Consider the following 15769-nt stretch of genomic DNA (forward strand, 5'->3'; position numbering starts at 1 on the left):
AAAACACATTCAGTAAATCCCTTCAACGGTTAGATCATGAAATAATTCAGAAATCCTACTTTCAGAATGCATTGTTTTCCGATAACTGCATTATGAATACGAGCATCAGTCTGAGGACACTGGGCTTAATAAATGTGTAAGTTTGAATCCCAGATTAGTCTGTGCAGGGACAACACTGTCTGCCTAAACTGGATTTTTTTACTTAGAAGAGACTAAATGTAAAATTCAATGACAACATAGCGTGTGTGAACTGTACAGGCTCATCTGGAACACTACTTCACGCACATGCAGTAAGCCCGGTTTTACCAGAGATTTTACCAGAAATATTATGAGCCATAATGCTCTTCAGCGAAATCTATACTAAGGTTGTTTTGATGTTAAAAAAGAGTGCTAGACTTTAAATCTAAGGATCACGGTTTGATTCACAGCCCAGACACATAGATGACACAAAATTGAAGTAAGTTTGTTACATCATAAAAATGCTTCATCAGTTATTTGTCTGATAATGGGTTTTCTCTGACAAATAACCAACACATTCAGTATTTTGCCATATTTAAGGTACCTGTATTTTACATTTGATTTTACAAGAAAAATCAATGTGAACAGTTCACTTAAATACGGCTTAAGTTTAATGTATCCTTAGGGGCTTTGATTTTGGAAAGTTATGTGACAAAAAAATAAAACAAACACAAAACATCAAACTGAAATGTTTATGATTTAAAATTTCTTCTATGAACACATTTTCCATCAACAGCAATATGTGCTTCCATAATCAGACAACACATATGAAACTGCATAGTATGTTACACAAAATGCAAATGGAATAATATTGCAATATTTTTTGCATGATATAGACTGAAACCACTATGGCTCTATATATAATTTATGAGATGTGTAGCGATTCATATTATGAAGTAAAAACAATATACATGTAGCATTAAGCTAACATATATCGTACATTTTATGTTGTCTGCATTTGCATATAAATATAACCATACTTAATAATTATATTATTTGTGTATATTAAATGTTGAGTTAAATTTAAATAACTGTACAGTAAAAACTCTGTAAGAAGAAAAGTATCACTTATATACATAAGGCAATATACTTATTACTCCCATCATAACAGCAGATTCAACAGCAATGGATATTGTCAGGTAGTGTTATGTATCAGGTTGCATGGACATTCTGTGTGTTTAATATTAGTAATTGTTACCATAGATCTATATGTGAGACTCTAAAATTGTGTAATTATGCGCCATGGACACCTTTCAAGTTCTCAATTTTAAAATTCAACTCTCAAAATATTGACAAATGAAAATATTAAAAATATATTCAGTGTTTACTTGTGTTGCTTCAATATAAAGTACTAACGCTTCGATATGCTAAAAATGTCAGTAGTGTTCTTGGACCTGATTCATATCTCACTTTAAAAATAAATAACATGAAACATTAAAAACATGAAAATCAGCCACTATCCAAGCTGTTTTAGTCGTGTGACAATGAGCACGCGGAGCATCTGGTCAAAGGACGTGCACACACAGAGGCCCTCCTTGTCGGGACTCCAGTCAAAGGAGCTGATTGGTTGGGTAGAGAGCACCGTGTTTTGCACAAGCTGTAATGTTCCTGCCACGCCCATATCCACCTTGTCACTGTCCTGCATCACACGGCTTGCGGGGTAGTTACTGGAAATATGGTAAAAATTGCATGTTTTGTATAGTGGAACAAGCAAATTTGTTAAATTAATATCCCCGCCAAATACATTTCGTTCATGGATGGGTGCAGATCCCTTAATATATGGTATAACCCTTTAAGAAAATTAAGTGTAGGGTAATTTTTTTATGCATCGCATTCTCTTCATTAATATCTACACAACCATGAACTTTCATGTTGAAATCTTGTAGCGTATCTGAGATAAAGCACTGAAAAGTTACATCATACAAAAAAGCAAAGGGCAATAACTCTTATTTAAAAAAGTGAAGGATTCTGTGACAGACAGACGGACTGACTGATGGACGAACAACGCCAATTCTATATCCCAAAAAAAACTTAGTACAAACATGAATGAGCACAAGAAACATGGATATTTTATGAAACATAAATTTGCTTATGACTTATTTTATTTGTAATGTTTCTTTATTAAATAACTGTGACCTTGACCTTTTGATAGTCCATGAATGAAAACAGCATGCAACTAGAGCTTTGTCACAGACGTGACGTATAACCCCACATGCCGCATTGACACAGACTATTTTGCAAGCTGTCTTCACAAAACAAGAAAATCTAAATGGTGATTTTTAAGAATTATTATCCCATTATATTTATGGCCATTTTGACCTTTTAACTCTTGAATTCTTTCGCATGACACGCTGTCCAATGACTGTGAACAAAATTAATGTACAGAGTCATTTTAAATTCTCACAATGAACGACATAGTTATGGCCCTGACAAGCTCATTTATGGCCATTTTTCACTTTTGAACTCCAAGTGTGACCTTGACCTTAAAGATATCGACATAATTCTTTTGCAGGACACATTGTCCAATTATTGTGAACAAATACCAAGTAATTTTAAAATCTCACAATGAATGACATAGTTATGGCCCGGACAAGATCATTTACGGCCATTTTTGACCTTTGAACTCACAGTGTGACCTTGGAGATATCGACGTAATTCTTTCGCGCGACACACCATCCAATAATGGTGAAAAAATATGCCAAATGATTTTAAAATCTCACAATAAATGACGTAGTTATGGCCTGGACAAGCTCATTTATGGCCATTTTTTACCTTTGAACTCAAAGTTTGACCTTGACCTTGGAGATATCAACGTAATTCTTTCGCGCGACACACCGGCCAATGATGCTGAACAAATGTACCAAATGATTTTAAAATCTCACAATGAACAACATAGTTATGGCCCGGACAAGCTCATTTATGGCCATTTTTTACCTTTGAACTTAAAGTGTGACCTTGACCTTGGAGATATCAACGTAATTCTTTCACGCAACACACTGTACAATGATCGTGAGCAAATGTGACAAATGATTTTAAAATCTCACAATGAATGACATAGTTATTGCCCGGACAAGCTCATTTATGGCCATTTTTGATCTTTGAACTCAAAGTGTGACCTTGATCTTGGAGATATTGACATAATTCTTTCGTTTGACATACCGTCCAATGATGGTGAACAAATTTTCCAAATGATTTTAAAATCTCACAATAAATTATAAAGTTATAGCCCGGACATGCATTTGACCTTTCTTTGAACTCAAAGTGTGACCTTGACCTTGGAGATATCAACTAAATTCTTTCGCACGTCACACAGAAGCGAAATGATTATTAAATCTCACAATAAATGATAAAGTTATGGCCCGGACATGCATTTGACCTTTGAACTCCAAGTGTGACCTTGACCTTTGAGATGTTGATGTACTTTTGATGGTGAACAAATGTACCAAGTTATTTTAAAATCTAACAATAAATGACATAGTTATGGTCCGGACAAACTTTCGGTTTAAAACACACTTAGTGACCCTGTGACCTAGTCTTTGACACGGCATGACCCATATTTAAACTTGACCTATACATCATCTAGATACAACTTGTGACCAAGTTTGGTGAAGATCGAATGAAATTTCGGGACAGACAGACCGACAGACCTACCGACCGACAAAGTGACTCCTATATAGCCCCCATTACCAATGGTCATGGGGGTATAATAAACTATATAATGACAAAATAAGATTTCTCTATCCTATAAATGGATAAAAAAATTCTTAAATGGCAGAAAAGAGTATTATGTACAACAAATCTTGTATCAGTCCCCACTTACTATTTCCAGAGATTCACAGTTCCATTTCCTCCACATGTCATAAAAACATCTCTGTTCTGAGGTAGATGCTTTACTTGCCATATAGTAGACTTGTGTGCCTAGTAACATACAAATACTAGTAACATACAAATACATCTTAAGATACATTATCAATACTCAAGAATGCCACAAGCAATTTTGGTTAAAACTAGATGCCTGTTGTCAACACGTTGAGCCCTTTGGTCTTTCTTGTGACCTTGCTCTTTTATCAGCTTTTTATCAGTGTGAATTCGTCCTTTAAGTCAGAGAGACAGTTGTTAATAGCAACATTCATCTCCTCAAAATAGTCATCTGTGTTATTTTCAATTTGCTGCATAAATGACAAAGTTCGGTCCGGTTAGCTGTTTTATGGTTAAATCTTATTTTTGATTTCTAGATGTGACATTAACCTTTGAGGTAGGATTCAAATGACTCGCTGTCGGTTCATGAGGGTCATTTGTAAGTTATTTGTTTAAATTGTTTGATCAATCATAAACACTCACCGAAATATATTGAGTTTTATCAAGCTTGCTCAAATACTTTTTGAGTTATTGTAGGATCCATATTTTAATATTCACTAACTACTGTAACTATAGCAAGAAAAAAAATTGTCTGATGAAAAAAAACTAGACTAATGTGTATATTCTCCAAATGGCCCTATCCAGTAACCAACTTTCATCAACCAAAGTACATTTTGAGATATTGCAGTATCCAGATTTGTAAAATGGACAAAATGACAGACAGAAAGACTAATGGACAGACCATGGGTTAATCTACAGTCCTATTTAGTGAAGCCGATTGGGACTAATAATAACCAATAAACCTTTATTTACAAGGCCTTGTTCATTGCTTACCGGTAGTTGAAAATTCAGTATTCTTGAGCATATTAGATTGGTTCTCTTCTGTTTACTTTTGCAGTGTGAGCATATGATTAATTCTGATTGAGTACTGTCCATTTGCATGGGGTTTTTGCAATGCAAACATTTGCAAGTAATGCTAATTCTACATGTGTTTACAAGGTTTTTGTAAGATTTGGACCTAGAAATGTGGCCTCTAGAGAGTTTACAAGGTTTCTCTATAGCCAAATAAGGAATACTGCTCCGCCAAATGGCGGCCATGTTTTTCAACGGACAAGAACCACTTTTGAACTCAACCAACATATCATCAAGACAAACATTTTGACAAAGTTACATGAAGATTGGGCATGAAATGTGACTTCTACAGTGTTTACAAGGTTTTTCTTTTTTGACCTAGTGACCTAGTTTTTGACCCAGCATGACCCAGTTTCGAACTCGATCGAGGTATCATTGGGAAAAATCTTCTGACCAAGTTTCATGAAGACCCAACAAGAAATGTGGCCTCTACAGTGTTTACAAGGTTTCTCTATAGCCAAATAAGGAAAACTGCCCCGTCCATTGGCGGCCATGTTTTTTAACGGACCAGGAACCACTTTTGAACTCAACCAACATATCATTTAGACAAACATTTTGACAAAGTTACATGAAGATTGGGCATGAAATGTGACTTCTACAGAGTTTACAAAGTTTTTCTTTTTTTGACCTAGTTTTTGACCCAGCATGACCCAGTTTCGAACTTGATCGAGGTATCATTGGGAAAAATCTCCTGACCAAGTTTCATGAAGATCAGACAAGAAATGTGGCCTCTAGAGTGTTTACAAACAAAATGTGGACGACAGATGGACGGACAAAGACCTATCACAAAAGCTGACCTGAGCAGTCAAAACCAACCTTTCTTCCATGTTTTGTTAACCTTGGCCTAAGAGCTCCACAGCAATTACTTAAAAAGGTTAAACAAACATTTTTTCAATTTGCCCTTGCCCTTTTATCCATAAGACTCCAGGGAGACTCTGCTGTAGCCTGAGTCACGACAAACAGTTAAATTTGTAAACCTCAAATTAATCCTACCTTTTCAGTTAGTGATGCATAACCCTTTGTTGGATGCAGGGTTCGGGTATCATATACATGAAACTTGGACTCCAGTGTTGTTGCCACCAGTTTATTTATGTTGATGTCTTTGCGATCAAACTCCATGTGGCAGACCTACAAGGGAAATTTCTACACTTTGTTATGAATCAGCATAGAGCTAATCCACACATTGTTTCAACAACAAAAATGAACAACATAGAGAAAGTGGCCACAATACACCCTCATATAAATATTGATCAACTGTTGTTTTTTTAAAGATAACCCTTCCATATCATCATAAACTTGAAATTATTACATAATAATAATATTAATTGTCCTCCAAGTTTATGTTTCAAAAGAATAAGTTAAATCAAATACAGAGTTAACCTATAGAGTTCCTTTTTTTGTTAAAATGTTTATTGTTTAATCACTAACAATATATAATTTTTAAGCAAAGTCATACAAAAAAAAGGTCGTATGCTGCCAGCTTCAGACTAGCCGGCCCATTAGAGCTTCCATGTCTGCTATCAAATCAATCAAGGTTTCGCAGTCTCAATAGCCGAGAGAATAGCTCCTGCCAAGACTGCACAATGCTCAGTCTGGTCTCAAGCAATGATGTCCACATATGGCATTTTTTGCTTGACGTTCTCATATGTTAAATGATACCAAATGAGGCTTCATACCTCCATTCACATGTCAATCAGAATGTACATGTAATTCAGTCAAGCACAGGGACACTTACCCCATTTTTGACATTAGTTTCCCATCGCAGAGACATGGTTTTCAAGTCAAACAGCTTGATATCTCCATTGTCATAGCCTGCACACACACATCGCTCGTGGGCAGTGTACGCATTGCCTGAAAGCATGAGTGATTGTTCACTTTTTAATGCATATTTTTATGTTAAAAGCCTTGAGCCAATAACATTTGTAACCATCCATCAGGCATGTTACACAGAAAACATTACCTGCAGAAAAAAAATTAGCATGAGTTAAGATTCAAGTGTATGAACAGGCTTGTATTCACTTTCAAAACTAAATTAACTGTGTTATATATATGGTTTCTTTTTTTAAACCTAGAATTTTTTTACATTTATATATTATTTATATATATAACAGCAATGTTCAACAAATTGTCTTTACTGATACAATAAACATTTTTTTTGTTCCATTTGCATCTCAGCATGTACAATTTTACAATAAATGGTCATATTATTACCAAATAATTGTCTAGAAAAAATGATTGTATATAATTTATGAGGAAACAATCTTAGTAAATGGTAAATTCAGGAAAGCTTTCATGCTGTGTCTAACTTGGCATTTATCACCTTTATTTACATCATACTTCATATGCTAAATCTGAGATATTATTCCATGAGTAAACGTCTGTTTTGCATGTCTTATTGAAGATTGTTTGCAGATATTGTTTGGAAATATATAATTTGTATCTACAAATGTTAAGTCTGAAAAAACAAGAAAAAAAAACAGTTGGACCCAGCCCCAAGCGGAATCAAACTGGTGTCCTTCAGACAAAAAGCTAATCCCTTTAACTCAATAGACCTGCAAACTCTTGTTTTGCGTCATGCATTACAAAAAAATAATTCTCATGATATTCAACAAAATCAGCAAAACAGTTAAAAATATGACATTGTCCTTGTAACCCTTAACAATGTTTTTATCAATTTCAAATGATAATTACTCTAAAACAATGTTGTATTTTTACAATGTGTACATGGCCTACTGTTATTTTGCTCTCTGGTGAACAGTGTTCTTTTTTAAATTAAAATTGACAAACAAATGGAAAAAAAGGAAAGTTCATTATACATTGAACAAGTCCCTAAAAGTTTAAGAACAGACAAGTAAGTCACTTGGTGATTTTTCAGCAAGGAAAGAAAGCATATGATTTATACCTACCAAAAGCCACAGTCCAGCAATCTCTTTTTGTCTCTCCCTCACCAGGCTCCATTGTTGCAACTGGATCATTCTTCTGACGTGGATCCCATACCTTCACACTGCCTGCAATTCAAAGGTACATATTGATATCTTCATGTACTTCCATGTTTTATGTTCTTGTTGTACCACAAAAATAGTTGGCCACAGGAGAGTTATAGGTTTAATAGAACTGACCCTGTGAAAATGCAAGCTATATCATATGAAAAATGTAAAACCATAGATGGTATTGCTTGTATGAAATTATTAATTTGACAACTTTTGAAATTGCAGCTGAAAAAGATTTCTGAATTAACAAATTGCTGGTTTGCTGTGGCAATATGGAGTATATGAGTCTCTGGGCTAAATGCATGTGTGTAAAGTATACTCCTAGATTAGCCTGTGCAGTTTGCACAGGTTAATAAGTAATGACACTTTCTACTTTTTTGTTATTTTTCATTCAAAGGAATCTCTTTTAAACAACAAGAGCTGTCTCCATATGATGACATATTCCCCAAATAAACGCTTTGATAGAAATTATGAGCATTTTCTCGAAACCTAAACGCATTTTCCGAAACCTAAACGCAGACCCTTTGTTCAAGGTCAAGGTCAAAGGGGTCAAAATTTGTGTGGGTATGGAAAGGCCCTGTCCACAAACACATGCATACCAAATATGAATGTTACATCTGAAGCGCCATAGAAGTTATGAGCATTTTTCCAAACCTAAACGCAAAGTGTGACGGACAGACAGACAAAGGGACAGACAGACATACAGTGTGATTACTATATGCCCTCCTTCGGGGGCATAAAAATCCAGTTAAGGCAGAAAGTGTCGTCCCTTTTAAGCCTCTACAGAGTACAGACTTCACAAGCTAATCTGGGCTGACATTTTAGGCTGTTGCACTAATCCCAGTTTTTCCAGAAAGAGATTAATATACATAAACCCAACCACAGCCTAAGACTGACGCCTACCATCCCTGCTTCCGGTGACAATCTCCGGTGCTCCCTCACCAATGCCAAGCCCTCCAACACCGTCTATGCAGTTGATAATCTCACTGTGGGCCTTAACTGAGTAGATTGGAACCTCTAATGCTTCCAGATTCCTGTGAAAAACATTCAGTACATGTACTAGTTCACACATTTTTTATTTCAAATGAACAAGAAAATGACAGGCTTTGCAGATATTTCTTTTTTTTTAATCTTTAATGGTAACCTTTTTTTATTGAAATCCTCAAAACATCACATTTTTAGTGGTAGATTTAATACTATATTCATCTCTAGAGAATGAAAATTAGTTGATAACTACCGAATATTGAAAACTGATTTTCCTTTTATTTAAAAAATAATTCAAAGTTAATCTTAGTTTTTTGAGAACTGTATTTATTTAAAGGAATACTTTTATGAATGAAGTTGTAAGAACAACAAGAAATGTGTCACAGACCCATAATGCCCCCACAACAAATGTTTGGACATAGACAAATCACTAAAATATTCTACAGCCTAAGAAAAGACAAAGATCCAAAATTGGTTGCAGGTGAAATTCCTTCTATACATGTAACAATCATATACACACTCATCTTTGACAGGAGATGAAATGACAGGTTTTTTGGACAACATGACTTGTATAATATATTCAATAGTGGAAAAGACAAAGAGACAAACTTGTCACAGCCAAATTATTTTTTTGTGATTATTTACACATAAAAGCCATTTACCTACATTAAAGCCATTTACCTGTGGACGTTTGAGTGGCATTCACCTAGTAGTTAAAAACACACAATTTTGGGTCTATATATTGGATAGAGGAAAACATACAACAGGGACATTATTCTTCCATAAAAATGTTCAGCCAAAATTCCTTCCTGTATTTTCATTTACACATCAAAGTCATTTAACTGTGAAAGTTTTCGCGAAATCACCCTAGTTATTAAAGGATTTAAAAATATAAAGCATATTACGGTACATTCTAGACAGAAAAAGGCCATCATTCTGCCCAAAACAGTCCCCACCACAATTTCTTTATCTCCCATCATTTACACTGATTCAACTTTGAAACTTTAAGCCAGATCAACCAATGGCTTATAGATGAGTTCAATACACAACTTTTGGACATACATGTACCAAGGGACTGACAAGTGAAATGCTTAGTGGCTTCCATTCAGTGGGGCCTTAAAAAAGAAAAATAAGCATACCATATGGCTAATTTTCCTTCAAAATCACCAGTTGCTAAACTTCTTTGCTGTAAACTTGATGCACCAAATGTTCCACATTTGAAAGCCTTTGATTTCTCTGCCTGTAACAATTTAAATAAAACAAAAAACTGAATACATGTGTATATTGGTTTTTGTTGTATCTATCATGAATGCATTAAAAACAAAACAATCAACGCCCTTTCATTTTTTAAACAAGTTTTTTTGTTAATTCATCATCAAGATATTACTTTTATCTCTAAACATTATTATTCAATCAAAAAGGCTAGGCTGAATGGTTCAAGTATAACGCGCATGAGTTTGCTCAAAGCCTTGAAATCTCAGTCACTAAATGACAGTTTATCAACGCTCCAGCTAGGATTTGATGAGGGCAGGGGGGGGGGGGCTTTTTTGTCAAAAGGGCACTTTGGAGGACGCGCAGTATTTTGTCAAAAGGGCACTTTCGAGCGCGCAGGAGTTTCTTAATGTATAAATGCTGCTAGAAAACTTCAATTTCGGAGCAGTGACAGCTCTTATAAAATACTATATTTGATATTAAAATTAATATTATTAATAGTTCTATTGTTGTATGAACTGCACCATTGTCATAATGTTACTCCTCTGGAAATTAGATACACCTTACAGTTTTAACATTCAAAGAGATTCTGGAAGGTTACAGGAAGTGGGAGCAGATGATGTGCAAACAAGTTGAAAACAGGCTAGAATCCTGACAATTTAAATGAGAATATTGTTAAATTTTGTCGAAAAATGTGTTTCTCATGGGACATGGATAACAAAAAGTTTCCAAAATATTTGTCATGATCACAGGTCAAACTCTTTTCTGACAGCAAATGGAATTGGCTTACAAGTTCGGAATTGTAAACAGCATTTAGGGGAGGAATTGAAATACTGCTGAAATAGTGCTACAGTGAAAATACCGATAGCGACTATATCATAATAAATTGACCAATCAAATTCAGTGTTGGCCATTGTGGCCCTTTGGATACTTCTAGACTAACGTGGCTATCCAATATGGGTTACACATTTTTATCACTTGAAAGAATTATATGAACAAAGAACAGTTAGTGTAAACTCATAAAAAGTCGGGTTAGCAAATCACAACCAGCAGGTGTACCTCTTTGACAAGAGTAATGTCTCCATGGGAAACTTCATAAATCTGCAGAGCACCCGTACCCCTCGCATAATTTCCTAGCACAATAAACTTTGCACTACACGGAATCCATTTTGCGTCAAATATTGTATAATTTAATGACTTTTGAACGTGTAAAATAATCTGAGGCTTATCCATCGTCCTTATAAATCACTAAAAGCAATTATCTGAAAACCAGATGTAAGAAATTTCGAGAAATGTTTCCTTAGCTACTGAGCAAGCTGAAACATAGAATTACACCGGATAGTTGACATTTGTATTATGTATTTGGATTGGTTAATCTGTATGAAAGCCTTAATTTAATTGGCTCAAATGAAAACAACTACAACAACAACAATGGCTGCGCCCATGGTGTGATTGTATTTACATTTTCTGTAAACACAATTAGTGAGTTCTTGTTTCGTTTAAATTAGTTAAACAATGTGCATTGCAAATAATTATCTATCCCTCAGAACCACCGTCTCTTTTCAGCCTTAATGACGCAACCAAACCATCTATTGGTATATTACATGATTTCGCGACTGATAATGGAAACAGAAAGTTGCACAATGATTATTCAGTTATTAAAAACGTTTGACATTATGCAATTGTCAATTTTTCTTTATTGAGCCACCACTTCTGATTTATTCCCGTCTTAATTAATTTCCTTGATTAAAGAAAATTTTATTTGAAGGGCTAATGTTATTTGAAGGGCTGTTCCTTTTCTCACAGTACACTTATTTGATCCTGTGGTGCATTTACAGTTAGTTCTTCTTGAATGCTCTGAGCTTTTATAAGTACATACTTACAGCTCAGAGTTCTTCCTTGTAACCCATTTTTTAATGTCAAAATTATGTCTCACGTATGTCTATAAAATCGAGTTTAATCAACCTAATACATCATTACAAACACAATACATGTTATTACAGATATCAATTTGCGAGTGAATTGTGGAGAAATACTCAAAACAGCAACTTTATACACAAACCATTATCAAACTGAAAGCCAAAGTTTTGAATTGACGATTCGATCTAACGGTTGTTCTGGAGATAGTCTGTATATTACGATTGGTAGATTAGACATGAGATCTATCTCGCAGAGGATTCCGGCGATGGTCTATAGCATATTTTTTAATTCGGAATTACTCGGAATACTCGGCTTTGTCTATTGCAAAAACATGTACATTTAACCCTTTACCACTTAGAAACGCATTTTGACATAGTTGTATTCCCTCACAAAGTTAAATTTTATTAAAGACTTTTCGTACTAAATTCAAGTTTAAAGGCTCCATTTTCAACCCCTAGATACTGATGAGCAGCAAACAGCATAAAACCAGAACAGACTGCGAGTTACTCGCAGGCTGTTCTGGTTTTATGCTGTTTGCACAAGCCATTTTCACTTTGTTTCTGAGTGGGAAAGGGTTAAAAGAACCGTTGACGTGTTTGAAACTTTAATATTAATATCAATATTATGCGAGCATTATATATCATGTAAGTTGTTTTTATTTGTGCATTATGGATATATTTACGATCTATTTGTGTTTATTTATGCCAGAAAATAATTTATGTGATGAAATTATTTTTTGACATGGAATTTCGAGTTACCAAGAAGAACTGTGAGCTGTACGTATGTACTTATTAAAGCTCAGAGCATTCAAGAAGAACTAGGCTTTGCCCCTGGGCTCTCTGGTTTCCTCCCACAACATAAGACCTCACCAAAATTGAATAACATTCAGTAAAAACTAAATTGCAGTAAGTAGCTGGAAATTGCTGCTTTTATAAAAAATTTGGCCCTACTTTTGTGAGTCTAGTAAGCAAATTAGGTTAAAGTGCTTGCACACACTACCCCGGTAATGATCTTCACCTAATTCGGCCTGTGGCCCAGAAGTACATGTACCTCATAAACTAAGAAATGCACTCTTGCGTTTGTGTTGTAGCTAAATCCCTAGCTTCAGGTTTTGTTTAGTGAGTGTACAACCAAGGTTAAACCGCTTGAATATTTATTTTGAAAAAGATATTTTTCGGTAAGTTGGTTAGTAGCTACACTGTGTACTTGTAGATTACCAGGTTTTGAAAAGCCTCAAATATAATTTACTGCAATTTGTTTTAAATCCATTTTATTGTTTTGTCATTTTTAACTGTAAATTGAAAACTTTTCATAAATGCTAACCACATTAATTTAGAACGCATACAATTCATTATATAGATTATATGTCATGACTAACATATTAAATTATTTATTTTATGAGCGTGTACAGTATTTTTTTCATTCAAAGACAGGGCCGGAATTCGGCTCCATTTGGAAAAAAGTATGTATTTTTCTCAAAAATTCCAAATTCAAAAGTCCATAAAAAATCTTTTTATTTTTTGGAGATCTTAATATTTATTTCATCTTCCTTCAACCTCTATAAGTTGAACCTTAATAAAATAATATTTAACACACTCAATTTTGAAGTGTTTGTAAGCGAAAAACAACAACCACACTAATATCCCAATTTTAGTAAAAACATCGCAATTTTTCCCAATCCAAAGGGACCATTTCCAAAATGATAAAAAAACACTGATGTATATTTTTTATTTACATAGAATACCTGGCATTAAAGAAATGGATGAATGTTCATCAAATGAAGAAGTTGATGCTCAGAGGGAAACAAACTGTGGACCAACGTCTGAAGAATTTAAAAATAATCATTGTGTGGAGACTCTAGGGAACGCAGAATATGTCACACATATGTCACTTGCTAACGAACCTGCAAAAGAAAGCAGGCCATTAATTAACCCAGCTATCAGGGTAAACATGCTTGCAAGAGTAGCAGTGTCTAGTGCCCATTTTAAACATCAACAGATTGGGGAACCAGACCTCACTCTGCAAGAAAAAATTGAAATTGCACAAAATGTATTGGATTCAAATAAAGTTTTATTTTTATCTAAGTTCTCGAACTTTTTAGAACTTGAGGACTTAGAATTTTTTCAAGATTCAAGGCATGTGTACGAAATTGACTTTTATGTGAAACAGGTGATGAAATCTAAAAATAAAGGTATACAAAGAAATAGGGTAAAAAATAGACGCTATGAAGCAATGAAGGAACTTATTTCTCAAGGGGATTATTTTAGTGAAGATGAAATGAAATTTAGAGAGCCATATTTGTATGACCAAATGGTTGGCCAGTACCTGACAGATGATGAAATTCAGGCTAAAGTGGACAAATCAGACTTGACATTCTCAAATATTCTGCTGAAACACATTGACATACTTAATGAGAACGTCCGCTTTGAACACTCGAAGGATGTTGAGGTATGGCAAGATGACAATAGATTTTGAACTAACAAAACTTTTTTTTTAATGATGATCTATTATAAAGGACATTTTCAATTAGATTACCGTATATTATTTACTTTTATATTGTCTGTTTTATTTTCTAAAGCATACAAATACAATCCTGTTTTATTTATCATGCAGGTTCATTAACATTTCTGGATATATTTTACACATGTTGATATTGTGTATGCCCATCTCTACCTGCTGTTCAAGTGTGATAATAATTCAGTAGTTTAACCTTCGTTTGTTAATGTTGCAGGAAGGTCAGATGGAGGAACATGAAAGTGATGAAGAAGAAAATGAAAATGAAGAAGCAAACATGGAAGATGAGGACGGTAAATGTTGCATATTGTACTGTAATGTAAGATTATACAAATTTAATATGGTAATTGAACACACTTAAGTTATTAAGATTCCCTACTCCTTCTTGTGAAAAATACTTTATATATGTTTATCTGTAACAAACAAGTGAACTCACAAGGGTTTACACCAAATTGATCCTAAATGTATTGGTTTGCAATATTCCAGTCAAACAATTGAACAATCAAATTGACAATCTTTACTGACACAGTTGTTGATTTGGAATATCTGTTATTATAAGTAGACTGTCATATAAACTGCATGATATATGTTCTCATTTTGAAGCAATCATTAAAATTGCATGTAAACACTGACTGTATTTTGTAAGAGTTGATGGTTGTGATCTATCTCTGTGCATGTATTATCAACCCATGCATATCTGGTCCTCTGTATGTTGTAGAAGAAATGGAGGATGGAAAACCGAAGATTCCCGAGGTGCAAAGGCAGGCTTTGCGAGAAGAATTCCTCACGCTGATGCAAGAAAAATTTCTACGAGGCGATGATAAAAGTTTTGATTACAGGTACTTACCAGCTCTAACTTCCAACTTACAGATGTAGTTATAAATGTGTATGCATTTCAAATAAGAATGTAATTAATACAATGTGTAGCAAAAGATTTGCATCATAAGGCAGCTTTTGCAAGTAGAATTCCAAGTGCTGATGCAAGAAAAATCCAACAGGGGAGATGATAATAGTTTTGATTATAGGTACTCACAAATGTAGTTGTGAATTGGTATGCAATTTAAATTAAATTGTGAACAGTCAAATATGTAGGAAAAGGCTTGCATCGAGAGACATTAATGTAAGATAATCAGGTGTGATAATGACAGACATAATCAAATAAAAAGATAATTGCCTAATACATGTATCATGATGAGGAATTGGTATAGTTTACAAATATTCTATTTCATATACATGTAGTTCCATAATTTGGCGTTCTTTATCACTAAATAGGCATGTTTATGTTAATACTGGTATGTGGATATAAATTTAAAAAAAGAAAATTGAGATTGTAATGGGCGCCCCTCAAATAGTTTGCCCTT

General features: G+C 34.3%; 2 protein-coding genes across 3 annotated transcripts in view; one reads left to right on the forward strand and one right to left on the reverse strand.

Moving 5' to 3' along the window:
• Positions 1-696: 696 nt before the first annotated feature.
• LOC127871847 (dynein axonemal assembly factor 10-like) lies at positions 697-11320 on the reverse strand. The gene is made up of 8 exons (XM_052415101.1): positions 11034-11320; positions 9902-10002; positions 8682-8812; positions 7695-7796; positions 6524-6639; positions 5782-5916; positions 3839-3936; positions 697-1685 (listed from the first exon to the last, which is right to left on the reverse strand). Exons 1-8 carry the CDS (start codon positions 11205-11207, stop codon positions 1475-1477), a joined length of 1068 nt encoding a protein of 355 aa, XP_052271061.1. The 5' UTR covers positions 11208-11320; the 3' UTR covers positions 697-1474.
• A 46-nt stretch (positions 11321-11366) lies between these two features.
• Positions 11367-15769, forward strand: part of LOC127871848 (coiled-coil domain-containing protein 97-like) — a 4844-nt gene continuing 441 nt past the window's right edge. The window contains exons 1-4 of one of the 2 annotated variants that reach the window (XM_052415102.1): positions 11367-11456; positions 13634-14342; positions 14626-14701; positions 15127-15247. In XM_052415102.1, coding sequence (XP_052271062.1) covers positions 13653-14342; positions 14626-14701; positions 15127-15247 — 887 coding nt within the window. In that variant the 5' untranslated portion in view covers positions 11367-11456; positions 13634-13652. The remainder of the gene's footprint in view (positions 11457-13633; positions 14343-14625; positions 14702-15126; positions 15248-15769) is intronic. The other variant, XM_052415103.1, reaches the window with a different exon arrangement.

This window comes from Dreissena polymorpha, chromosome 3 (assembly GCF_020536995.1).
Source record: "Dreissena polymorpha isolate Duluth1 chromosome 3, UMN_Dpol_1.0, whole genome shotgun sequence".
NCBI lineage: Eukaryota > Metazoa > Mollusca > Bivalvia > Myida > Dreissenidae > Dreissena > Dreissena polymorpha.